The sequence below is a fragment of the Echeneis naucrates genome, chromosome 21 (assembly GCF_900963305.1).
Source record: "Echeneis naucrates chromosome 21, fEcheNa1.1, whole genome shotgun sequence".
NCBI lineage: Eukaryota > Metazoa > Chordata > Actinopteri > Carangiformes > Echeneidae > Echeneis > Echeneis naucrates.
Window position 1 is genome coordinate 1,926,325 of NC_042531.1, and position 27,484 is coordinate 1,953,808.

Consider the following 27,484-nt stretch of genomic DNA (forward strand, 5'->3'; position numbering starts at 1 on the left):
TGTGTAAATAAGCATTTTGATGAAAGTTCAAATATCCAGGCTGTGCAGCGAAAGCATCAAAATAGCAAAGGAGTGAGTATTCCAGCTGTTTCCATCATCAGATTTCTTTCCTTTACGTTAATATAGCATGCTAACGCTAACCCTAACCTCCGATTTGTCCTTTAGCAGTAAAATATGGCGTGAGATATGAAGCAGTTGCATCATCGTGCTGATGCCAAGCTGCAGCTTTAACATTTTAAAAAGGGGCTTCTGCTTCTTATTCCGCCTCCCGTTGAGCTGCTGTGCACTAATGCATCCAGCCCGACGGCTTCACTCTTCAGGGGACGAACGGAGCTGAAGTGGCAGCATCTGAGCGATTTTAAAATGTTTGTTCCCAACTCCACTTCGACGTTTTCCTTTGAATTGTCATCTGAAATATTAAAGAGTGCCAGTGACTCAGCGGTGATGCAGCTCAATTGTCTTTTTGTGGCGAGGCTCCAAACGGCAGCAGTTTTCACACGCACGTCCACGGTGATGCGTTAAAACACCTGAACCGACGCGGCTTTTGACCGCAGAGAGAATAATCAGGAGGTTACATGCCTTAAATGTCTCTGGACGTGAGAGGTGATGACTCAGCCTCGTCCTGACAAAACACAGCAGTTTCCTGTTTGTAGCTTGAAACTGTGGCAACAGGCCAAGCGAGGTCTGACGGCGTCTGGGAAGTGTTAGCGGGCAGACAGGCCTGTCTGGGCCTGGATGCGGGGCTGGCTCCTCTGATCCAGATCTGGGCGGCTCTGAGACGAGTCGCTGTCAGTCTCTGGGTGACATTTTCAGACGGTTTGTGACTCAGAGCTGAGCAGGAAGCTGGCCTGGGGGAAGCCCGGTGTTTTCTGCGTGCACCAGCGAGGGCATGAATGTGTTTAGGTGTTCAGCTGGCTCCAGGCTGCCTGTCTGAGCGAGTTAATCAACTCTCCAACCTGCATCATCGGCCGCGGAGAACGGGTTAGAGAGCAGCCTCACATTTCACTCAATTCTGGGTCTGTTTTTGTGTCGAGCACCAAAACACGCTTCTTCCTTGAGACGGAGAGAGATAATGAACCGAGGAAATCAAATCTGGAAGCATTTTTTAAAAAAATCAAATGATAACCATCAAAATAAAGCTCTTTCCCTCGATGACTGCAGGAAAAGATTTTTGCCTCCAACACAATTGTGCGATATCGCCTCACAAATTATCATGCTGGCTGTGGAGACGAAACATTTCCCACAATCCTCTCTGATAATTAATTTCTCCAAAAATTTGTGAAACACAGCGAAGTCTGCATCATCTGACATTACTGAGGCAGAGTGTAAAAAATAAAATGGGCTGTCATGGCAACAACGTCACGGCTGACCTTTCAGTCATGTCTGTAAATATTGACAGTAGAAGATAACGAGGAAAAAGTTTGATGGACTCATTATCACTGTGGACACGTCCTCCTCTGTGCGCTGAAAACAACATAAATAAAGTTTCAGCACATAATTAATATTAAAAGTTTATTTTGCTGCAGTAAAAGTCAAACAGAAAAAAAACATAATTTTGATTGGAGTGGACAGCGTGAAGTTTAGCTGGATCACGACTTTAGACGTTTGGTCGTCACCATCCGATGGCGGTGGTGGCCTGAGAAGTGCCAGCAGGAAACATTTTTATTATTTAATATGACGATGTGGAAGGAGTCGCCTGAATCTGAATCTCTTATTGCTGGGTGTGCGAGGAGGAGGGGCTTGTGTGAAAAGAGGCCACGCCCTCAGTTGTCCGTAACTGTCTTTATGCAGACTTCAGTGACCAGCTGCTGGAGGTGGTCGGCCTGGAGGGGGCGATAGAGATGGGGCAGATCTACACCGGACTGAAGAGCGCCGGGCGCCGGCTGGCTCAGTGCACCAACGTCACCATCAGGTCAGAAACCCGCCGCTTCCTCCCATCCTCCCCCCCGTTTGGTCCTCCTCTTCCTCTTCTTCCTCTGACCAACAACATCCATCCATCTCCTACTTGTGTGATCAAAAATGTGGTGTCGTTGTTGTGCGTTTGCATGTTAAAACGACAACACGTGTAGCTGTTAAACACATTTCGTACACCTCACAGAGCAACAACGCTCAGACGACAATCTCATGGCGAGTATCAGCTGGGCCTGTTTTTTTAAATGCAGATTTTTTACTTCTTTTTTGTCTTTGTTTGATTGTGGAGTAGCGAGGCAGCAACAGAAAGAATACAAAGTGCTTCACACGAGCAAAGAAAAGTATTAGAGCACGATTAGAAACACAATCAGCCATGAAAACCACAATAAAATCAATTAGGAGGGAGGAAAATGAGATTTAAAATAGATTAAATGAAATAAAATACATAAAACGCAGATAGACAAAGGTAATAGTGGAGCAGAAAGCGCAGTTATAGAGCAGTAATGGGTTGTAAACAAAGGAAATACCACACCACCGTTGAACTGTGTTTTATTTTAGACATGCTGCTGCGTGATGTTCCACTGTGTTGAAGCCTATGGGAAAATGCCCCTCCTCTCTGATGAGTTTATGGTCTCAGTCTCTAGTTTGCAGTCTATAATACAACATGATGTTGGCTTTTTAAATTATTGCTCCATTTAATCCCAAACATGTATTTTTACCAACTATGGTTGAAAAAGAAGCTTCAATAAACTTAAAACGGAAATGACTGGAGCAGAACTGTCGCCGAAGGATTTGGCTTTGATACAACGAAACGTGAACCTGGTCTCTGGTGGCATTCAGAGAACAAACAAACAAAGCAGAACCAGCCAGAACGTCACTGTTCACACAGTTCTGTTCACGCAGCTCTTGCGGGACCATTTTAACGTCCACAGTCGCTGAAGAAGTGGCGTTTACGACGAGCAGAATTAAAGCAGCATTCATCACACCCATTCTGCCGGGCCGTGTTTCTGTAGCCACGGAGGCATGCACCGAAGTCTTAAACCAACTTTCACTCTGTGTGTGGACACAGCAGGTCTGTGAGTTTAGCGAGTGGGGGCCTGTCTGGGACCGGGTCTCATGGGAACAAAGGGTGCAGTGTTTGACCCGGTCCCGGGACAGTGTGAACAGGCCTCTCGTGACTCTGAGGTGTATGTGAGCTGACCTGCACCACCCCCCCTCCCCTCCCCCTGCTCATCCCTCCGCTCTCTCTTCGCAGGACGTCCCGCCGGCTGCCCATGCAGATCGATGGCGAGCCCTGGATGCAGCCTCCCTGCACGGTGAGTTCAGACCTTCTGCATCGGTGAACCAGGTTGGTTGGTTTCGGTTCAGGAGCTTCTCTGTCGATGCGTTAAACCCGCTGATGTTCAGATCTTACATGAGGGGAACGCGGGCAGAGAAACCAGAACCAGCCTGAAGCAGGTCTTTATCGAACATGGTTGAACTTCCAGGGTTCAGAAGTGTCTCGTCCTCGGGTCACTGTCAGACGCTTCAGTCGATTACTTCAGGGCTGAGCCTCGCTCTTCGTCACGCAGATAAAAACCCACGGGGCAGTGTGACCCGGGTGTGAAGGATTCCCGGCCCGATGTTAGCGGGACTCTTTAGCGTAAACCTTGACAGAGGACAGAGAGCTCTTTGCTATCCGACTGATTTTCTGAAAGCTGCGATGTTAAAGTCATCACCGCCGGGTGTAATATGTTGGGACAGACTGTGAGAAGGGCCTTGTTGAGTTACCATGTTGTCGTCTCTCTGGTTGTTTCAGATCAGGATCACACACAAGAACCAGGTCCCCATTTTACTGGGCCCGCCTCAGAAAACACCGTTCTTCTTCTTCAAGAAACGCAACCGGAGCCGTGACTAAGGACGCGAGCACGCACAGAAGAACACAATAAAACACACATGCACAACACACACACACACACACACACACATGCACATACACACGCCTCCCACTACGTAAGCAGATCCATCAGATGACTTGTCTTCTGTTTGGAGTTGGGAGCTGCTTGAAAGTGGGAACTTTGATTTGCAGGATCACATCTGATCAGCGGCCCAGACAACCCCCCCCCCCACCTCCTGTGCAACCCTCGTCCTCTGGTCCAGTCCCGAGACCTCCAGGTCCCAGACATGGATTTAGTCTCAGCTGGGATTCGAGTGTGTCAGTCCAAGCCGCCTCCTCCATCACCCCGCCCAATAAAAATAAATAAATTTAGCCATATATCAGTACTGCACTGCCTGCTGCACACGCACCATGTTGGCTGCTGGGGTTCCCAGGGACTGTCGGGGGGGTGGGGGGGCAGACTGCAACACACTACAAGGAGAGAGAGAGAGAGAAGAAGAGCGGCGTGGCGGTAATCAAGGGCTGTTTACGAGGCTTCTGGGTAAATAGAGTAAGAGCCACCTCTCGGTTAAAACACCTGAATGAATAATGAAACAGCCATCGCAGCGGGGCTCCCCGCAGACCGACAACGCCATGAGGAAAAGCCTCATCCATTATTGACTGATTCTGTTTGTGGGCTGATGCCAGCGAAGCGTGACGGCGGCCACACAGACAGGATTTTAGCCCTTTAGCATCCAAACAAACATCCTTTAAAGCATATTTACAGACTCTGTTGACGACACCAGGCAGAGGAGGAAGCGCCCGTCCAGAGAGGTCGGTGCAGTCAAACGCCGCCATCCAGATCGCACCCACAGCCGGAGGCCATTTCTGCTGGGTCAAGGATTGAAATAAAGTCCCATCAAGGGTACAGGAGCAGGCCCCCCGGGAGGGTTTTTATTTACCAGAGCATTGACGGGGGGGGAGCTAAATTTATCCCCCCTTATTTCAGCGAGGGCCTATTTCTCCTGCAGTGAAACCCAACACTTAATTACTGTGTCAAACATTGACTCGCAATGTCAAGTGTGCTGCCCCCCCCACCGGCTGGAGGGGGCCGCGGCGACTTCAATGTGTTCACCATTTGTTTAACTACCAAAAGAAGAGACGGACAAAAAAAAAGAGGGCGAACTCAGTCCAGTGTTTTGTAAAGAATGTGTCCACGTTACTGTCCCCACAAATACGACAAAGTGTAATCTACCGTATGTGTATATTTCTGGAAAGTAGGTGTAGTGTAGCTCCAACTGTAACACACAGACTGATGTGTTTTTGATATATCATCGTTATTACTGTGGACGTTTTAGCTTAGACAGGTTCAGATCAGTATTCTTCACTGTGCAAAGGCAGCAGCTTCCCGCCTCGCCCGAGTCGCATCACGCCACCTCAACGGGACAGGAAGTGGGGGAACGCCACAACAAACTAAAGTCAGCTGGAGGTTTGGCTACGAGACGGAGGCCACACGTCAGCAGCTGAGTGTTTCTGGTGAAAGTAGACCAATCGGACATTTTTGTTAGCTTTTAAGTTGTTTGTTCCAAAACATTTGACTAAGAAGTAAACATCAGTTAGATTTAAAACGGTTCATCCTCAGAGGAACATAAATGTCAAACTTCAACAGACTTCATATCAACAATCAAAAGCAACAGATCTGAATGTCACAGTGAAGTCACCTCGAGCTGACATATTTTGAAGCTGAGGTCGAGACCGATCTCAGTCCTGGCGAACTGCTGATTTCCAAAATGAAAATATTGTGAATGTCCAAATCCGGATCTGTGAGTGCTGTGAGTCGGGCGAGGGCGGGAAGCTCCCGGGCCCCCTGCTGAGGTGCAGGGCAGAGTGGGACCGATGCTACCAACAGTCGGTCCACCGTCTTCAAACCCCGATTCCCTTTAAAAACACTCCGAGTCTTCACACCCCGGCGCTCAGGCCCCACCACATCAGCCGGGCTGGACTTCGGTTCGTCACTTTGTCACTACGTTTAGTGTAACACAACTGGCACACGCACAGACAACACAAGACAACACTGTGGGACTGTCAGAACAGAGCGCAGCACCTTTATCCTGACCGGGCCTGAGCGCCGAGAGGCCTCGGTGGTGAAAGAGTGCATGTTTACAGTAACTTTCCATTGAATGACAGAATGGTTTTAGACAGCTATAATACCAAGTGTATATATTTGTTTATAATATTTTATCTGAAGTTAACTTACATCACCGCATGCCTGCTGAAACAAAAGGAGACTGAACAAAACAGGAGAGAGTTGATCGGACTATTCAAACTTTTTTTTTTATCCATTTATCTGATATATTTATTTGTGGTGGTTTTTATTTAATTTTATTTGATAGCATGTTTAAGGAAAAAGCAAAATAGACGCTGTCTTGTTATATTTAAGAAAAAGAAAGAAAGAGAAATGAAAATGAAGTTTCTACCATCTATTTGTGATTCAGTGCCGGATTGAAACAGCAACACAAACGCTGCCCCCCCACCCCCATGTGTGTCACAACTCATGTCTAGGTCCGCTCGACAAATCAATCGCCTTAATAAATAAATGGACCCACTTTGAGCTCGCAGCTTTGCGACGGCGCTCCCACAGACAAATGGAGGGAAGTAGAATCAATCAAAGGCCGACAGCTGAATTTAGTTTTTCCCTCATGTTAAAGGACTGATGTCATTTAGTGCCACAGAGCTGACTTTAATTAGCAAACAAGGGAGGTGATATCAAATCTGTCTTTATCTGCAGCTCGACTTTAAAGACAACAAATCTGCTGCACAAAACACAAAACAAGGCCACTGGCTTTGTTTGTCTGTGGCTCAGCAGTTTTCTGTGTGCGGCTACTCCAAATGAATCTTTTAAAAACGGGTCACGTATATCTAGGTTCATTCCCTGTTGTAGTTTTCAGTGGACGGTGAAGTGAGTTAGGGAGCGGCGGAGTAATTACACACATTTGGTGCTCTGGAGTGTGTCACCGTGTGCAGCGTTTTTGTGATAGTTTTTGTTCCTCCTCATCATCACGTGTCGGTTGTCGGTGAAAAAAAAAGACAGAAGATCTCCGGCCTCGTCCTTCATCCTGTTCTGCTCTTCTTTAGATATTTTCAAACGGAAATCTCTCTGTCGGAGTCTCAGATGTATTCAGCTGTCCTCCTCCTTCTGAGGTCTTTTTGTGAAGACGCTCACCGGCCCGGTTTACTTCCCCTCTGAGACGTGTTGTGTTTCTGAAAACGATGTTGGACAACTCTCAGTGAGGGGAGAACACGCTTGTCACGTTGAGCTGAGCTCTCAACCTGAAACTCGATGGAGGTGTCCCCGCCTCTGGAGCGTGAGTCAGAAAGGCCCCGCCCTCTAAAACTTCCATTACTGTCCTATTCAAACACATTTATTTCCTGAGTGGGAGAATATTACTGTTGTTAGGGTGCTAACAGCTAAGTGTCACTGAATGATGTCCAATATCAGCCCCCCACACAACTCTGTGCCATTATTAGCAGCACTTTAATTTAATTAAAGCACCCAGTCATCAGTTTCCACCCCCCGTCTTTTTTTAGCGGCACTGCCCCCACCCTTTTTTTGCCCCCTCCTCGGGGGTAAAGTTGGCTCCGCAGGCCCGACTGCTGCGCTCCAGTTCTCATCCTGTGGCTGATGAGCAGCACTGAGTCACATCAGAGCCCCGGTAGCGTGTTGTCGCTCTACGTGCGCACAAAATCATCAGATAACGGAGCCACATATCGCAGCTGCAGTGCCGTCACACAACTTCAGGGGATCGTTAACAACGAGGAGAAACAATCTGCTGACACTTACGCTGTCTGTGTTATGAACTCCACGTCCGCGATACGAGCCCCCCCTCAGGGCCTGTATGGTGGGGGACTCTCAGCCTGCAGAGGGTCAAGGGCAACCCCCCCCCACCAATGTTGTCCACCACCTGATTGGATGAGAGAGGTGGAGGTCGATTTGCCCAGCCTCCACCGTCTGCCCTGTTTCTGTCGCCCTCGATGTTTGTTGGCTGTCGGCATTTTGATGGACTCAACATTTTACCAAATAAACACAAAAAGTTGAATATGCATTTTGTCCCTTTTCTGTATTTATTGTTACGTAATTACACAAATTAAAACAGCCTTTAGTCTAAAGGTCCTGATTCCGGCTTTGAATGCTGGTCCTGGTTCTCTCTGTTTGGATCCGTGTGTGTGGTTATGGTGGCCCAGCAGTGGGCTGGGGACGTTTCCAGGGTGGACCTCGCCCTCGCCTTATGTCAGCTGGGATCAGCTCCAGCCTCCCACGACAGATAAACAGTCCAGAGAACAGACGGAGGGACGTTCACGGTTCCCAGATGATGTTTTGCCACCAGCCGTTTGATATGTCTCCAGAACTATCAGAAGATTTACATGAAATCAGCAAAAACCCAGAGGATGAAACTTTTCCTCGACACGTTTCTCATGTCCAATCATTTAGTTTGCAAAACGCTGATCCTCGTTGTGTTTGGGGCTAATAAGCAAATGTTAGCTGATCGTCACGATAAACAAGCAGCCACATGCGTCTGCTGTGCTTCATGAAGTGATTATGGTGCTTTAAAGAAAGTCTGCACAGTTTGAGGCTTTAATATCGTCTCAGGAATCAGTCTGTCAAACTATTTATTCAGCCAACGGAGCTCAAAGCGCTGCTGCGGCTCACTGAGCTGCTTCCTGTTAAAACCTGCATGTGTTCAGTGTCGACAACCTGGAAGCAAAGAAAATCACACAATGTGCCATTCACGTGAAAACAACAGAAAGATTTTGTTTACTCTTTGTGATTTTTTTTCTTTTTTTTGTCTTCTCCTCTCACCCTTTTGTCCCTGATGTGTTCACGTAGCTGCTTACAGAGAAAAATAAAATTAAATAAAAAGAAATGCCAGAAAAAGATGGAGACATTGAATTAAAAATGGGAGGGAGACAAAGAGAGATGATAAAAGAAAGTGTGGTTATACAACTCGGAGCCTCAGTAGAGCCTCAGCAGAGCCTGCCTTTGGCGAGGCTCGCTAAGATAACAAAGCAGGAATTATCTCCCAAAGTGCTATTAATAGCAGGCGAGTCACATCTTGTCCCTCAGTGAGAGAGCATCCTGCGCCCAGAGGCACTACTTTCCCATTTTAACTCTTTTTGAAATGTGCATTTTGACAGACATTTGCAGGCCGAGACAGACTGCAGAGGCTCGGCGGAGATAATACTCTCAGCTGCTCGTGCTTCATCACGGCGGGGCTAAAGGTCAGGTCCGCTGATGGGAGCAGCAGCACGCAGCCTCGGTCGAGGCAGCGCGGATGTCTTCCGGCGTTTGGTTGACAAGTTGAGGTTCAAAGTTCGTTGTCTTCCTTTAAAGAGTCAGTCAGTGCGAACATTCAGCGGTGAACTTTGAACACGAGCTTTTGAAGGGGAACTCCGCTGATTTGACACATCACAGAAATAAATCAGAGGGCTCAGCAGGCCTCTGTAGTCGCCTCTGCTCAAGATGCTGCAGGCTGCGTCGGTTAATGTGCACAGGGGGAGTGTTGTGCTTCTGTCAGGAGGGAAAACATGAACCATCCTTACCAGCATGAAGGACGATGGCTCAGAGAGTCCAGACGTAGATTTGTAGCCGCTAAATGCATTTATTCAAATTTAGTGACCAACTTTATACTTTCAGTCCGACGCTTCCGAGGCAAACATACTTTTTCCTCACTATATGTTTCGTACCTGTGTTTGTTCGCTCCTTCTTCAAATTTAGAACACAAATTATAATTTGTAATTATTTAATATACTGAGATGACGGAGATGACGGAGATGACGTTATTTCACCCCTCTCCGGTGTTTCCACAACAGGTGAGTGTCGGCCAATCAGAGGAGAGGGGCCTAACCTGTTTAATTCTGAGTCCGTAGGTGGGCGGGGCTGAATTCATGTAGAAACATAGATCTGATTTTTATACAACACGGGACCTTTAATTTGTGCTGTGTTTGCACTTTAACTCTGATTAAAGATGTTCTTGTTCACCTGGGTTAATAAAGAACTCTTGATTCAGGATTAACCCAGATTTCACTCGGGAAGGTCGCCGCTGCTGACCTGGCCGTTATGTCAGTGTGACACTAACCCACAGTCATCGTCTTCAAGGGATCAGGACATCAAATCCTTCACCGCTCCTGCTCTCACACTCACACACCGGCAGCATGTCACCTCTTTTCACATATGGCCCGTTTATTTCAGGAAAGAGTCAGAGCAGCTCGCTCTCCACATCCGCACCGTGTGAATGAGTCTCTGCACACACACACACACGACTACAGCTGAATTTGACTGTGGATATTTTTAAACCTGCTCACCTCCATGTTTTTTTAGAGTCCCCTGAAAGACAAGCTGTTCGCATTTGGCCTTCAACCTCGGCGGCGACTGCCGAAGACCGCCCTCCGTCCTCTGTGACAGCCACATGTGTGTTTTGTGTGTTCTTGGCTTCCTGATCTCTGCGTCGTCTGGGATTATAGTTTCTGTACCAGCTGCTGGATTTTGTTTTAAACTCCCGGTGACGTTTGTTGTCATACCGGGTTTATACGAGGGATTCCTAATTTAGTGAGCGAGGTGATAATAGGCAAGGTTATTTATTTATGACCTCTGACCTTTGGGCTACGACAGCCGCTTCCTCACACACATATTTATGGAAATGAAGCTAAAGAAAGAAGGCATAACATTTATCATTTATATCAGATTCAGTCTGCACACCTTACGATGTTTGATAAGTTAAACAGCATGCTGATTCCTCTTTTCTTCATTTCAGTGCACCAAGTTTCTGTGATTTTCTCCAGAAGATTTCAGACCCTTTGCTTAAATTAAAATAAAACTAATCCAGACAATGCACTCACCAAATGGTTCCATCCTTATGAATTCATCTGCAGATTCTTTTCTCCATTAATCAACTGATTGTTCCATAAAACTCATGAAAATTATTCAAAATTATTGAAAACTATTTAAAGGTATGAGAATAAAACAAATGAAGGAACTCTCCATAGGAACCAGGAAATATTTGGGATCTGTGTAAGAGACATTAAGAGTACTTTAAAAAGAACAAGTATGCATGCTGCATTCAAACTGGAAGTTTAAATTGAGATAAAAAAGAATATAAATAAGATTAAAGACCATTGACTGGAGTTAAATACCCCCCACGGTGCATTTAATGCTAATGTGCCCTGTATTTGTCCTGATATGATGGACAAACTGACGAATCCTCTCCTAATCAACCTCCGGACATTGTGAACCTAAATGACATCACTCTAGGATTATTTAGTTTTTTTTGTTTTGATGGAGACATTTATTTCTAAGTGTCTGTAAATCAAATTTAACCGATTGATAGAAAATCAGCTTGGAGCTTTCAGATTTTCAGGCTATGTGGACGACACAGTCATTTTTATTTTCAGTACAACAGTTCAGTCCACAGCAGCTCGTGACTTAAACTCAAGATTAACTAAACCGGTTAGTTTCCTTCGGTTCAGGTTCTTCTTCAGCAGTTTAGGATTTAGTTATATGTTCAGTGTTTAAATTCCTATTAAATTCAGATATTTATATGATTATATTTAGAGTTCAAATGCTCCACATATTTGTTAAATTTAAACTTTTCAATCTCAGGTTACATTTTTAAACTTTTATACTTCTGTGTTTACTGATTGTTTGTTCATGAATCCACGGCCATTTCAGGTAAATCAGATTATAACGATCATGAAGAATGTAAATAAATCCAACAGTACAGTTGACTGAGTCGAGATGATCCGATTTGTTGCCCCAGTCCGGGGCAGATCTTTGCCCTCCGGGGCAGCTGGCCCTTTAAGAAGCTCATCTTGGCACCGCTACTTTAAAAAAAAAAAAAAAAAGTGTGAATGAAATCCAACCATTCATAAATAAAGGCCGCTGCCGCGCTCTGATTGGCCAAACCGCGGCTGCTACATAATTCATGAGCCCCCGGTGACGCCATTGGCCGCTCTCTTGACTGACTCCCCGAGCCGACCAATCAGAGGCCGACTCCGCCTCCGTCCGCCGGAGCCCGACGGGGAAAAGCGGACCGGCCCATTAAGGAAAAGCTCAGTCAAGTTTGTGAGTCGACGGATGCTCATCGGCTCCTGTTGTGTGTGAGAGTGTGTGTCAGACGGATACACGACTACAGACACGTTGTGTGTGTGTGGTAGTTTTGTTTTTTTTTTTTTTTTTGTGGATTATTCCTGCTGCATTTTTTACCGACGGAGAGGCGGCGGACACACAAATAGGAGGTAAGCTGCAGCACTTCTGTCGACGACAACTGTTTGTGTAGCTGAGGTTTGTATGTGTGTGTGTTTTTTGTAGACTCCCCTTTAAAAAAAAAAAAAAAAAAAAACCAAAAAAACAAAAAACGCAACGCCATTTTATTTAAAGAAATTTACTTTTTGGCAACCATTTTAAATCGGCTGTGTGTCGGATTTAAAGTGCGTTGTTTCATTTATTTATTTATTTATCTCTTAGCTTTTTTTTTTTTTGTCTTTTTATTATTATTTAAATTTTTTGCTGGCCAACGCGGTCAGGAGACTTTTTTTTTTTTTTTTTATGAATGGACAGGCCTTTTTTTCTTCCTCTGTGTTTCCACGGATCGAGTTTCACTTCATTGAGAAAAACAAGGGGAGGGTTGATGTGGGGGAGGGGCGGGGGAGGAGGAGGAGGAGGGGGGGGGGGGTCTTCCTCCCTCCCCAGGGCCTCCACTGAGGAGCCAAAGTTTTCACCAATAATTAGCTCAAAGTTGTTCTGGATGACTCAAGAACACAACTGTGACTCTCTTTTAGTGTCTTCTTAAAAAATATATATGATTTTAATATTTTACACTAAAGCTTCTGTTTCATTAGTGTGTGTGTGTGTGTGTGTGTGAAGTAACTTTATCTTATATTTAACTGTCTGTATTTAAAGTTGCCCCTCGGGGTGGGGGGGGGGGTGTGTTTGTTTTTTTTGTTTTTTTTTTTTTTTGGCTGTCTCTGTCAACTTTCTGCTGCAGATCGACTTGTTTTATTCTTATGAACCTGAACGCTGGCGTCTGTAATTATTGCCCAGCAGCTCTTTTATTCGTCATCCATTAACAGGAGCAGTGAGTCACATCGCTCTGTTGATTTTTGGGGGGGGGCAGAGCTTGTATTTCAGCCTTTTTCTTTTTTATATATAGTGCTTCTAACTTAAACGAGCTGCACACTTGGGGGGTCGGATCTGTTAACCATCAGTTCTGACACCAGCAGTAGATTCAAATCCCCTATAAGTCAATGATCAGCTCTGTGTTTGGCCCTTCTTTTATTTTATTTTATTTTATTTTATTTTTTTGTTCGGGCTCACCACAGACTCTGGAGAGCCCGGCTCCTCTTTCCAAGTCTTTTACTCAACATCTCCCAAGCTGCTTACAGTGGAAAGTAGAGCCCACAGATGGCCGGTGAGCGGGGCTTATATAACTGTGTTACATGCAGCCCGTAATGACTGTGTGTTTACATTGTGCCGCTCGCTTGTGTGGTTGAATTCAAAGAGATGTTTGTTGGTGAGATAATAAAGAGCTTGTCATCAAATTGTGATGCAAGAGAAGCAGCAGCAGTTGTTGTTGTTGTTGTTGTTGTTGTGCAGCTGCATGAACACATTTCTAATACTGAAGCTAAATATATGTCATGTCATCATGATTAAAAGAAAGTGTGTGGAAATAAGTTGATTGTGTTGAATTTCCATCCTCGTTTGAGTGCTTTGAAGATGTCGTCCAGGTCTTTTGGTGAACCTCGCACCAGGCTGCAGGAGCGTTTGATGTCCAACGTGGTTTGGTGTTTTTCCACTTTTCCACAAGGCCAGTTTTTATTCAAGGATCATTTCTATCGGTGGAGACGGAGTACAGAAAATATGAGATGGGAAAGAACAGGCTCTGGTGTCATTTTAATTATTTTGCCTCATTTATGTAGGAGGGCTGACGGGTTCATAATGGGTCTTTGATTTATAATGTTTTGGTCGTTTTAAAGAATGGGCTAATTTCATATTTATCACAATAAATTGGTAAATTGTCTCGTTTCAGCGAAACAAACTTGGACTGTTGTCCCCATGTTAAAATAACACATTATTACTTTTGCTGCTTTAAATGTGAAATACATTTTCTGACACCTGCCTTCTGTTCACTCTCTTTCTCAGTGACCTGCAAAGTGACCCCGGCGCTGTCGCTTTAAAGCGAACACGAAGCCCCCCCTCCTCCCCTGATCACCCAGATAACATGGACGGATTCTACGACCAGCAAGTCCCATTTGTGGTCCCACCCAGTGTAAGTGGACATGCGCCAGCCTCGCACCGACGTGGTCACCGCCGTGCGTTGACCGTACACTTCGCCACCACGTGATGCCTTCTGTTGATGTTCTCACACTTCTTCTTCTTCACCTTCTCTTGACAGCACAAGTCCCACGTGGAGGAGCCCTCTCACAGCAGGCCGCTCAACGACAGGAAAAGGAAATTTGTCGACACAGAGCTCGCCCAGGACACTGAAGGTAATGTCAGCCAGGTGTATTCCTGCAGTTGAATGCACAGATGGGAGCCGGCGCTGCATTCATGTTTTTGACTTTTTATTTCCAGAACTCTTCCAAGATCTGAGTCAGCTGCAGGAGATCTGGATCGCAGAAGGTGATTTTTTTTTTTTTTTTTTTTAACATTTATTCTCTCGTAGTTTGCTTTTAAATGATCTTTCTACAAGCAGCTCCCTCTGAGACCTTTTTGTTTCTCAAGGATGAGCCTGATGAAAGTTTTCAGATAAAAGATTAACCTGGTGAGAATGTGAGATGTTATGCTATTTTTGAGTTGGCAACTGGAGCAAGAAGGGCAAAGTACTGTGGATGAGGAACTGCTGACCGAGCTGCTAACAAACCAACTTCAGCCTGAATACTTTTCTAGCTTGGTCTCGCTTCATGTCTTCATCCACTTCTCTTTTTTTGGACAGCAGTTTTTTTAATCTTTCTCCTGTTTCCTCACAGCCCAGGTGCCTGATGACGAACAGTTTGTCCCAGACTTCCAGTCCGAAAGCTGTGAGTACCTGATTTCTCTTTTTCTTCTGGCTTAGTTTGTTTGGACCTCCTTCTTTTTTTTTTTTTTTTTTTGACCCCTGCTCATGATTAGGATGTTTTATCTCAGCCTGCTTCCTGCCTGATGGCAGTTACGGCAGTCAAGCCTGCTAAAAGGAGTCTCTGTTTTTGGCTTTCATATTTTTTTTTTCTCCCTCTTTTTCCTTTTGCGTTAACATCCGGATCGCTCCAAGTTTTGTTTTGTTTTTGTTTTTTCACTCTGCCATTCTTCGTCTTCAAAACGCAGCTCTGGGAAAGGCTGCCCCCTCCTCCTCCCCTCCCTCGCCTCCATTTTGAGTTTAATCAGCCGATTGGCATGGGGCATCACATGAGCCAAGCTCCTAATCTGATTTCACACTTTCCCGCACTCGGGCCCTGCTGCTGAGGTGGGCTGGATTCCAGTGGAGAGTGCTGCTCCCCGAGTTCGTCTGCAGCCTCCTGCTCGTCTCCCCACATCGCTCTGGGATATATTTGAATTATGCCCAAAGGAATCATTTCTGTCCTTCCCTGCCTCTCTCCGTCTTTCTCCGTTCATGTTTTTGTCTGATGCGTAGGAGGTGGAGACAGGGTGTGGTTGCTGCCTCTCTGTCGGGGCCGCCTCTTAAATTTTTGGTTAATGTGGCCCGGTGAGCAGCAAATTTGACCACAAGCCTTCAACGCTTTAAACACACGATGCATCAGCGGTGGGATGTGGAGCTGTGTGCATGTGTGGGTTTATGAAAAGCGTACTTGCGGTGCAGTCCCTGATCTTGTGTTGTTGGTATGCTGCGTTTTTGGGTTTGTAAGTATGTGAACTTTCAGTCAGTAGGGCATCACATGGTGAAGTGCTCCTTCATTTACCCTGCAGGCCTGAACTTCATGGACTTAGGAGGGAAGTTGGGTTTGGTCATTAATCCATTAAACCCTAACCCCCACCCCCCCACTTTGCATCAGTCCGCAGTAAGAAAGAAAAGATGCCTAATCTCCCCATTATTTACTTTTGTCTTTGTGTGAGGAGTCTCACACAAGCCATTAGGCTTCCCAGCACTCCCTGTGGACAGCAGGGGTGGGGGGGTTCACGTGCCCATTGTTAGCCCTCCTCGGGTCCATCAGCACCCTGGGTGATTTATCTGGCTCCCGCTCCTCTGTGCCCGGGGATCCAGTTTCTGTTTCTTATGTGGCGCCCCGGAAACTGCCACTGATACGCAGAAAGCTGCAGCGAGTGTCTAATGGTTACAGCACGGGAGAAGAAAATCATTCACCACCATTAGATTACAGCCACACTGATTCATGGGTATTGGTCTTGCTCTGCCCTAATGGGAATCAGACGAGGGGTTTGATGGCGTTGGTGTGTGCAGCGCGGTTGGTATCGTGCTACCTAGCAGCGGTGGATGGATGGCTGTTTTCGGAGTGCGGAGTCGACCGTCATTAAGGGCGGATGATAAATAGCTACTAAGTGTCTCTGTTGGTCGGGGGTGGGGGGGGGCATGCAGACGCTGTCCATGCCTCCCTTTATCCATCAACTCTAAATGTTGTTAAGATAACTGCTGCACTTCTGTTTATAGCTTCAGTTGGTTGATATCTGGACTCTATCTCGTGCACTCAATTGTGTTGTCTCCTCGTGTCCAGTGATGTTTCATGGCCCGCCACCAGCCAAGATCAAACGAGAGCTGACTCGCTCCAAAGAGCTTTCCCCCTGTCGCCAGGACAGGAGTCCCATGCCCTACGGAGAGAAGTGCCTTTACAGCTACAGGTGAGTGCCGGGTCGTCGACGCCGCATCGATCCTCCATCTTGGATCAAAGTGGTTCTGACCCCCTGCGTCTCTTCCTCTGCAGTGCCTGCGACAGGAAGCCCACTCCGGGGTTCAAGCCATTAACTCCCCCCTCGACGCCGGTCTCTCCTTGCGGCCCCACCAGCACAGGAGGAACACAGCGGCTGAGCGAGCAGACTCCCCCTCCCCACCCCCATGTAGCCAACTCAACCACAAGGCCGCGTCCCGTGCACGTACAGCAGCCAATCACAGCGAGCACCGGCCCTTCCAACCAGCAAGCACTCCCAGTCCACAGCCACAGCCCGCCCTTCGCCGTGCCCTGTGCACCCATCAGCCACGATGCCAACCACTTCACACCTGAGCACAGGTGAGCATGCACAAACACACACACGTGTTGATCTGGATTCCAGCTTCCAAAAAATCTCATTGACTCCCTGCTCCCCTCTTCTCCAGGTTCCAGAGGCAGATGTCAGAGCCATGTCTACCTTTCCCCCCGTCAGAGAGTCAGGGCCGGCCCCCATTCTTGCCGCAGCCCGCCCCCAGCAGCAGCAACAGCAACAACAGTCTGGCACGTGATGGCCGGCCACCGTACCACCGTCAGATGTCAGAGCCACTGGTGGCCGTGCCTCCCCAGGGGTTCAAGCAGGAGCTCATCGACCCACGATACACCGAGCAGGGCGTCCCCAGCATGGGGCCCCCCCAGGGCCCTCCGTGCCCAACAGCTTTCCACCCCATGGCCATCAAGCAGGAACCCCGTGACTTCTGCTTTGATTCTGGTGAGTGGGAATATTTGGAGAAGGGGAAAAAAAAACAAAAACAAGCAGAGACAAGTCCGTTACTCCTCAGTACGGCCCCGCGCCGGCCTTCTGCACATGCTCAGTAGGGCGGCGCCCTGCTAGCGTCCTGGTCCGAGGGTGAGGAATGTACCTGGCCTTGTTTGTTCTGGGTGCTAACACACGCATGTGAGTTTTAGCGTTGAGCAGACGCCTGCACACACAGGTGCTCAATTCAGACACACATATACACTCACTCAAAGCTTAATCTGCATCATTTCTCCAGAGCCACGGCAGCAAAGTAAAAGTGGGACTTTTAGCCCAGCGTAAGCCTCCAAGGGCAAAAAGTAAGTGGGTCATCCAGCCAGGTGCAGAGAGGCCTCTTCGCTGAGCCTACCTGGAATAGATCTAGGACAGTGCCCTCGGAGGACTTGGTGACCTGCAGCGCCGTAAGTCCATCGTAAGAGTCTGGAGACGTGCTGCTTGAGCTTTTTACCGAAAGCACAGTGCCGGTCCACCTCCTCCTTCCTCCAAAAAGACAGAGAGCCCTTTTCAAACAGCCGTGGCAGAGATGCTGTTTACTCACATGGTGCAAATCAAACAAGCCGGAGCGATTGCCGGAGCATTGTTTGATCCCGACGCCCACACACCCAGCTGTTACTTTATTTTCCTGCCTGCTATACGACCGACCAACCGATGGACCGGCTGGCTGTGCAGTGATGTAATGGCAAATCCTCTTAGCTTCTTATGGCCTTTAAATACCTATGTCACAGAGGCCTCACGTCTCTAGATGGATGGAAGATGTGCATGATCAGCATGCTTATCGTGGGACACGTGGTTACCACGCAGACACAAAGCCGCAGTTTGAATCCGGGCACAAAACTGGATCAGGGGCTGGACGGGAGGCGCCTTCGAAGTTTTCCTTTTGTTCCTGACTCGAGAATAACAGGCAGCTGCTGCAGACTCTTTCCTGAGTGAGAGACACTTGGTGCAGATTGATCTGTGGTTTCTCTTATCAGTGGACAGGAAATGGGAGTTATTGGTGGGGGGGGTGGAGGAGAAGGGAAGGCTGTTGGTGCTGCACTGCAGAGACACTGACTAACAGAAGACAGGCCTTGGCCCCCTGGGGGTAGGAGTGGGGGGGGCAGTACTGGGATAACTTGATTGTCATTGAGATAAAATACAGTGACCACGGCGATAATCCCATTTAACTGCTTGGCGGACATGTGAGGGATGTTGTGTGCTGTGCTGTGCTGCGCTCTGGGCTAGGTGTTTGTGTATCTATATTTGTGTGTGGATGTGGTGTGGCATTTTTTCAGCCCAGCTGTTGGAGCGTCCCATGAACGCGGCCCAGCAGTCGCTCCCGTGTTTTGACCTTTTATTTCCTCGTCATATATATTTATCAGTGTGACCTAACTCACGGATATAGCCTGGACTCAAACGTCTCCACAAACCCAGCCAACCGATATGATGCTGCAGATACAATATCAAAGCTGTGCGTCTGCCCTGCGCAGTGGCAGGGGTCCAGATATATCTGTCAGCTGCGAGGTGGATCTCCATGAATTACACATTTGATATGACAGTGAGGATGTCTGGGCTAAATTTATTCCTCTGTCTTCTTTGTTCGCAGAAGTGCCTAACTGTCAGTCATCGTTTGGGAGAGCGGGGAGCTTCTACCAGAATAACCACGAAAGTAAGTTCAGATTAGTTACTCTTGCTTCGTGTCTTCCGTGTTTTAAATGGAACCATCAACTTCTCGCAACAAATCGAGCTGCTGAAAGCTCAGCATGGGGCGATAGATGGGTGGAGGGGGAGCGGGCGGCGCTGAGGTAGAGGGAAAGTGAATCCGGTGCAGCTGCTCATCTCTGCCATCAGCAGCTCTGTGGGCTGAACACCGAGAACAAAAGCTTCTTTCCCGTGTTCTGTTTTCTTTTCTTTGGTGTTTTCAGATGACAGAAAAAGAGATTAGAGTTAATTACATCCTGTGCACGGTGCCGTTTTACAGTTTCTCCCAACAGTGTGTGCTGTTGACATTTTAGGGCCGGTTTACCTGAAGACATTTCCATCTTGAGAATTTCTTCTTTTGCAATGAAAATGGCAAAAAAGAAAATGGTTTTCATCCTAGTTGATGCTTGTCTAAAACTTCACAGAAGAAGTTACCTCAAAAAAACCTTCAAAATAAAGCAGGTCCAGACCTCCTCTCTGTAGTTTTTAAGTACTTGGCGACAGTGCTGAGCAGGAAAAGCCTGAAGCAGAACTGGACTCAGGTTGGGCGACCATCTGGACCAGTTGGTGAAAACCAGAGAGCAACTCATTTCTATTCTGAAAAATGATCCCTATTTCCTTTTCATATTCTGTTGTCAGTAAGTTCCAAAGTAAATAAAAATGATCAGCCATTGGTTTAACTGATTGCCTCCAACTCCTGAAAAACCTATTGAAAACGCTAAAAACAAAAATATATATTTTGTCCAAAATTTAAAAAACACCTCAGAACATTTTACAATGTTTATTATCGTTAATCTTCAGTAAGTGAATTCATCACGTTGCCTTCGCTATCCTTGCTTTGCTGCAACTCACACATTTCTTTCTTTCTTTTTTTCTTTTGCCAATTTTCCAGGTTTCTCCTTCGACAGAGATCCTCAGCTCTACTTCGATGATACCTGTGTGGTCCCTGAAAGACTAGAAGGTGAGAGCAGCCAAAATGAGGCTCACAGTTCAGCTGGATCCTGTGAGTCCAGGAAGGTTTTTTATTATCAGATTGGAGAGTGTAGACGGAGAAAAGGCAACTGATTCAGCCTCAGGTGTGAATAGAAAGGGGGGGGTGGTGGTGGTGGGGGGGGGGGGGTCGGTGGCCTGCTCAGACCATTCGTGCCCACATGGTCTGCTCCCTAACCGCTCGACTCTCTGCCCCCCCCCCGCTGTGAGCAGTTTCTGGAACATAGTGAACAGCAAGTCCACTTCACAGTCGGCCATCTGGCAGGAATGTCTCACCACACTGTGGCTTCTTCTTCTCTCTTTCCCCTTCTGCCTCTTCATCTCCTCCGCCCCGCCCGCTCACAGGCAAAGTAAAGCAGGAGCCCTCCGTCTATCGTGACGGCCCTCCCTACCAGCGCCGTGGCTCCCTGCAGCTCTGGCAGTTCCTGGTCACTTTACTGGACGACCCCGCCAACGGCCACTTCATCGCCTGGACCGGCCGCGGCATGGAGTTCAAACTCATTGAGCCCGAGGAGGTCAGCCTGGTGTCTCTTTGCCGGTTTGTTTGTCTTTGTTGTTCGTACTGCTGCAGCTATGTAACCTGTGTCCCACTCCGTCCTCAGGTGGCTCGCCGCTGGGGCATCCAGAAGAACCGGCCGGCAATGAACTACGACAAGCTGAGTCGCTCGCTGCGCTACTACTACGAGAAGGGCATCATGCAGAAGGTAAAGGCACGTTCACCATTTTCTTTTCTCTCCCTGCTGTGAAATAATGTAGGTAGAGATATTTGATGACCCTGTCAGATTCCACTTCCACATAAACAGTCTGTTTATGTTCAAACTGAACCAAATTTGATCAGAATGAATAAACGGCTGTTTTACCCATAATTCAAGAGTCCCTGAAAGGCCAATTGCCCATCAAGCTTCATGAGTCTGTTGTGGTGTCTCTCAGGTGGCTGGAGAGCGGTACGTATACAAGTTTGTGTGCGACCCTGAGGCTCTGTTCTCCATGGCCTTCCCCGACAACCAGAGGCCCAACCTGAAGGCCGACCCCGACGGCCTGCCGGGGCTGGACGACGACACCGTGCCACTCACCCACTACGACGACACCGCCCCCTACCTGCTGGATGCCGGCGAGCAGTGTGTGGCAGGCCTCGCTTTCACAGACGGCTACGGCTACTAGCAGACGCTCCGGATGGGGATTGGGGGGTGGGTCCTGACTCACAACACACGTTGCACACCAAAACACTCCCAAAAGTCTCTCAACGCCCAACTCTTTGAAAAAGATAAAAGATGGAAAACGAAATCCACAGCTGGACTTGCTGAGCTGCTTGGATGGAAGGAAAAACCTGGTGTTCCGCTCCTTCATGGTTCCTCTCCTGCCCCCTGGGAAAGAAAGAGCGAGGGCGGCAACAACAGTGACAAACTTGGTTCCTGCACCATCACATGAAAGAGAGAGAGGGGGGGGGGCAGTGAAACCTGTGATGGTGAACTGGACTCAGTGGACTCTGCCTGCCTTATCATGCAAAGTAAGGCAAAAAAGTGGGGGGGGGGGCGCTGCTGTTGCTATGGAGACCAAAACCAATCGAGGCCACAGTCCGCCAACTTTAACTGAACTGACAGACCTGCCCCACCCCCTTCGCCCTCCTCGCCCCTCCTTTGTACTGCGAGAGTTGTTACATTTCTGATTTTGTGACAATCTGCTTTTCTTAAAAACAATCAAATAACCAACATTAAAAAAATAATAATAAAATAAATAAAAATCTAATGAGATTTGAAATGCAGCATTATTCTGTAGTTGCCTTTTTGCCCCCGGTCCCCTCCTTCCTGACTTACTCCTCCCCAACATTTCCATGTCACCACATCCAAACTACAGAATCCGTGAAAGGGCTTTAATTTGCAAAGACGGATCCAACAAAACACACAAACTCACAGATTGACTTGTTTCCTGTAGATAAGACTGCAACTTTTTCTTCTTTTCACTTTTCTTTTAACTCTCCAGCTGTTCTGGTTTTGTTGACGCTTTAGAGACCCGGACCTCTCAGGTTTCTGGGGCGTTGCTGTATTTCAAGGCTAGTTGGTCGGGCTGCTCTCTTGTGTAAATGTTAACGTTTAATCGTTCTGCCCTCGTACGAGATAGTATCCACCTCCCGTTAGAGACTGCACCCCATCGGAAGGAGCCCCCGCCCCACTCCTCTCACCATCATTACTGGGTACTTTCTTTTTATTTATTTTGTTTTTTTTGTTCATTAGCACTCCCACATCCTAACCTTTAAAAAAAAAAAAAAGAAAAAAGAAAGAAAAAAGGGATGCACACAATACAAGAATGTCTTTTCCCGGAAAGCCCAAGAAGTTTATTCTGTATGATAATAAATCTTTTTGTTTTGTTTTAGTTTTGTTTTATATTTCTGTCTGGGTGCATAATATTCCCTCGGCAGTGTACTCGTTCCCCTGATGCACCAGTATGGCAGGAGCATCAGGATGTTGCATGCAAAAAAAAAAAACAAAATAAGAAAAGAAAGAAGTGAAATGTTTCTGCCTTCTTTCTGGACGCCTCTCTTGCCAACCAATCATGAGATGTCAGCAGGAGACCTCTGCTTCTCTTTGCATGGTGTAATCAGTCCACTAACATATCGCTTTATTGTCTCTGGACAAAGAAGATGTTTGTGATATTCTCTGCATTGTTTTTTTTTTTTTTTCATTTTCTCTGTTTCTGAATGGGGGCAAAGACAAACTTATATAAAGTATATATTTTTGCTATAAGGCTGCATTTGTTTTTGATTTTGATGTATAAGCTGTATAGTTCTGGCTCTAATAGACGTACCTTTTTAAAAAAAGAAAAACCTTAATCTGTTTGATGCTACTCCTGCAGACTGTTTCTTTAAGAGGCCTCTGTGTTTGGGCTGGACGGCAGATGAGATGTTGTTATCATGCCTGTAGATTTGTGTATGTGTGTTTGTGTGTGAGTCTGTGTGTGTGTGTGTGTGTGTGTGTGTTACACAGCGACAACACACATCATCATGGGATCCCAGCCCAGACACAGGGATTGTGTCTGCACTTGTACAGGCTTCGGTCCACTCCCCTCACAACGTGTTTCTTACACTGCTGAGTTTCTAATAATCTGTACTGGGTACAATAAACAGTCCTCTATGCTTCACTGCCTGCAGTCCTGGTGTGTTTCATCATTTTCTCCCACCCCCTCACTCAGTCAGCTGACCGGCTGCTGTGGTTGACCTGGCTGATTTCGGAGTCACATGCTTCTCCAGACTCTCTGGTGTATTTCAGGGTAAATGATTCTCTTTTAACTTTTGGCAAAATGTGTTTGAGTGAAACTAAAATCTATTAAAAAAAAAAACAAAACAAAAACATTTAGAAGAGTCCTGGTGATTTTGTTTTCTTGGTACTGAAACTGCTGCTTAAGATAAACTGACAGTGAATAATGTGTCATATTTTTAATGACACACAAAGTCGACGCTGCACGCTTTTAAACCGACTCTGTTGACTAATATTTATGGGTTAGTTACACGTCTGTGTTCTCACGCGCACATTTCTCACCAGTTAATAATTCACATTTTGACACGGCGAGCTCTGACAACACACTGCACAGGAGGAGGCGAACAGCGTTCGATGCCGTTGTTTGGTGCTTGTTTGAGTTTGTAGAATAATTCATGAGCTGAAACATTAGCCTTGACAGAGAGCACAGAGTAAGTCATAAATATTAAAACAGCCGATACAGGCCTGAATGACGGCTGTGAGGTTAAAGTGTTGATCCACAAGCAGGGTAAGAATCGTTTGATTTGTATTAAAAAACATATAACAGTGGTCAGCATTCTCATTTCTACCCTTATATTGTTCAACTTTTACCAACATAGCATGGTTCAGCAGTTCCAGGTTCTGGATTCAAACCCTGGGGCCTTTAACACGGCTGTCTTGTTACTGAGTAGCTTCCTTCTATATTTAGGTCAACAGAGCTCAATAGGTTAACCGGTGACGCTACGTTGTCAGGTGTGGATGTCTTTATGGATCAGGTCTGCCCAGCTTGGACTCCGTCCCTCGTCCACCGTCAGCTGGGTGCTTTATATCACACTGTATGGTTATCCATAATAAGGAGACTCCATGTGTTGCACGGAGAGGGGGATGAGCTGTCACATTCCTATTTACCCCACACTCTTTATAGATGAGTGATGAGCACAAGGGCACTTCAGCACACAGACAGGAGGAGCTGGGGAATCAAACCACCAACCCTGCAGCCGCAGCAGTGCCGGTAAAAACACAAACAAAGGTAATCATCGTGTGAAACGGTCAAACTGTATTATTTTACTGGATCAATATTACAGATGCATCAGCATTTAAGAAGCTCTTAAGAAGGAATTGATATTAAAAGCTTCATAAGCTCTCTGACAATGCAGCATATTTTAGAAATGATCACACATTGCCTCTAGAAAACAAAACCTGTGTTACAGCTTTGATAGAATTTGTTGTTTTTATTATATACTCCATTTTGTTTTATTGTAGAAAGTGAACACCATCTGAATTGTGTGGTGCTCCACAACTATCTTGTGATGTTTGTTTCATTTTAACGACCCACTGAAGATTTCCTAACATCTGAAACGTTTCCCCGGGGCTCGTCTCTTCACAGCGTCTGGCTCGTAATGTCACCGAGGTGCGAAGTTTGTGTGCAGCTGAATTTCGTCGCCCGACAGAACGATCTGGTGTGTGATAAAACGGCAAAGCTTTTTCAGCTCGGCCTTTTGTTTTGATGGCCGGCAGCACTCTGCCTGGTGTTGAGTCAGAAACTTATCAAACCACAGAGTGTAAAAGCCGAGCGTTGGTCTCCAGTAACGCAGCCTGGCAGGCAACTTTCCATTGATTGAGAGAGCAGAGTGCCTTTGAATGCTATGAAAGGCCTTTTAGTGTGCTCATGGGAGGTGCCCTGCCCTGATATTGTGTTAGAGAGAGTAGTTGTGACTGCATCCAGCATTCATAACGGTTGTGTACTCCTGGCTTCTCTTTGTGTCTTGCTCTTCCATTGAAAGCAGTCGTTGGAGGCGTATGAGTGCACTTCAGTTGACTTCTGAATGGTCGAATGGTGGAGATAATGTGTCCTCGGCTATGAAAACCATCCAGTCTGAGGAAGAAACGGTGGAAGTATCTGAAGAAAAAGAAAATGTGAACATTCACACATCTCGGATGTGAATTATCTCCCAGACACCCACAGTCAGATCGACGTGACACAACAGCTCAGTCACTTCAGACTCTCAGAGTTTGTTGCTTTTTTGACATGACCATGTCATGTCATGTTAGTTATAGTCAGTTATTTATGTGTGCAGCTATTAATGCTATTAATTCTTGTGTTTCTGCCGATTTCTTTATAATATTACAGGTCATTGTGTCGATTATTTCAGCACTGCGTTTGTCTTCTCGTGTCATTGTTATCATTTTTCCTAATTCTTAATTGTTTGTGTTTTTATGTCTCTACTGTGCATCCCGTATTATTCCCATTAAGGCCAAAAACAAATAAATTAAAGGGAACATCATTAGTTCGGTCATGGAGGCATTCAAACTTAACTACTCCAAATTCAGTTATTTAACATGTACACCTAATTATCAGCCTCACGGTGGCGCTGGAGAGTTTGTGGGGGTTCATCCTCTGGGAAACAAAATTTCACTGAATTCAACGTGATAGTTTCTGAGGTATATTTCTCTCTGTGGCACAGATTAAGACCAGTATAACAGTCCTGATGTGTGATGTCTCGTCACCTTGGAAACGCTGCCCAGCATCAGTGGACCAGGCAGAGGTTAACGGTACAGTATGGACAGAGCGCATACAGGCCGGAGATGTGATTTAAAGCTCCACAGACACGAAACAAACAAGCCTGCATCATAAACATCACTCCCAATCAATGCATACACTATTACAGAGTGCTTGATACCCGGCCCGGCCCGGGGGGGGCGGACAAATGGCTGCTACTTCAACATACATTACATCACATGACCACCAGTAAAGCTCGGGTCTAATATGTTTTCAACTTTACAGTCTTCAGACTATGGCTGACACACACACACACACACACACAAATATGGGTCACACAAGTGGGAAGGGATCAACACAAATATTTTACTTTATTTGGCCAACACAGTGTGTTCGCACAGTGTGGTTCAGTACTTTATTGAAACCTTGCTCCCTAAAACTCTGTTACATAACTGGAAGCACACAATCAAACACGCACACACACACACACACACACTCGCACACCACCCACAACTCATTGTGCAAGTCATATTTTCTCGGGGTAACTCGTATTTTGCACTGAGCATGGCTGCCCTCCAGTGGTTTGAGTCCTCAACCACGAAGGACATTGGCCCCATACAGTTTTATTATTGTTACTATTTATTTATCAACATTTTTACATCTTGCCATTTCTTTCATATGGCGCCAACTTTCTGATTATCGATTTAATAAATGTTAATGGCTTATATTCATACATACCATACATACCTTCTCCCAAGAAAGATGCATCCGCAACTCATTCCTCGTGATATTAATATTAGTGGGAGATATTACATTATAATAAAATAAAAACAAAATACACTGGCCTCCTGGTGACTGCGCTGCTAGTAACTTCTTATTATAAATATTTAGGGACGTGAATAGTGACCCAGGTGAGATACGACAGAATCAGCTTCCCCTCAGAGTTTTCAGCTTTATTTTTGCTAACACAATAAGGCGATGAGTGCTCGCTGCTGTTGGGGGTTTTTAGGCCAGCGTGCAGCCGTTGCTGCGAGCTAAACCTCTGACCTTTTTATTTGGATTTTCAGCTGATGGAGTTTGAGTTCCATCATGTGACGCTCATCACTCTTGGCAACTATCGCTGGTTACTAAACAACCAAGTAATTCCTGTGTTGTTGTTTTTTTCCACAGAAAGTCTGCTTCATTGTTGCATCACATCCTGTGTACTTTGACTCATTCACACACTCAGTGACTATAAAATGAAACCTTATACTATAAACTATACTTTTCTCTCTGCACCCTCCTGTCTTTGGGTTGATATAAGACAGCTCAGAAGCATCTGTGATCATATTTATATAATATAATGTGTTTTTGATGTAATGTTTTGTATGTCAGATAAATTGTTCTCATCCATGAATGTGCTCAAAAATACTGAAGTTAAAATTTAATTCATTCATTGTAGATTGAACTGCACGATCAATATAAACTATAAAGACAATCCACTTCCCCTTTCCCACTTAATAAACAGGACATATAAAATTTTTTGGATTAGTTTGGAAGTGCTGGTGATTGTGCACATAAAGCTTTGTTGATGTTGGAATTTTACAACTGTAAACAACACATTGCCATAGATGTACAAGCTGTTCTCTGTTGTGGCCGAATTC

The 27,484-nt window shown here is 46.1% G+C and overlaps 2 protein-coding genes across 5 annotated transcripts in view; both read left to right on the forward strand.

Annotated features, from left to right (window-relative positions):
• Positions 1 to 7,863, forward strand: part of dgkg (diacylglycerol kinase, gamma) — a 62,352-nt gene extending 54,489 nt beyond the window's left edge. For all 3 annotated transcript variants that reach the window (XM_029530280.1, XM_029530281.1, XM_029530282.1), the window contains 3 exons: positions 1,792 to 1,912; positions 3,167 to 3,227; positions 3,710 to 7,863. In XM_029530280.1, the coding sequence (XP_029386140.1) occupies positions 1,792 to 1,912; positions 3,167 to 3,227; positions 3,710 to 3,808 (281 nt within the window). In that variant the 3' untranslated portion in view covers positions 3,809 to 7,863. The remainder of the gene's footprint in view (positions 1 to 1,791; positions 1,913 to 3,166; positions 3,228 to 3,709) is intronic.
• A 4,072-nt stretch (positions 7,864 to 11,935) lies between these two features.
• Positions 11,936 to 22,662, forward strand: etv5a (ETS variant transcription factor 5a). 2 transcript variants are annotated; one of them, XM_029530284.1, is made up of 13 exons: positions 11,936 to 12,055; positions 13,959 to 14,085; positions 14,212 to 14,305; positions 14,391 to 14,438; positions 14,786 to 14,836; positions 16,481 to 16,604; positions 16,688 to 16,990; positions 17,077 to 17,399; positions 19,027 to 19,089; positions 20,014 to 20,082; positions 20,457 to 20,626; positions 20,714 to 20,821; positions 21,042 to 22,662. In XM_029530284.1, the coding sequence occupies exons 2-13, from the start codon at positions 14,038 to 14,040 to the stop codon at positions 21,270 to 21,272; spliced, it is 1,632 nt and encodes a 543-aa protein (XP_029386144.1). In that variant the 5' UTR covers positions 11,936 to 12,055; positions 13,959 to 14,037; the 3' UTR covers positions 21,273 to 22,662. The 2 variants fall into 2 exon arrangements, with proteins under 2 accessions (XP_029386144.1, XP_029386145.1); XM_029530285.1 differs by having other exon boundaries at positions 20,714 to 20,815.
• The last annotated feature ends 4,822 nt before the right edge of the window (positions 22,663 to 27,484 follow it).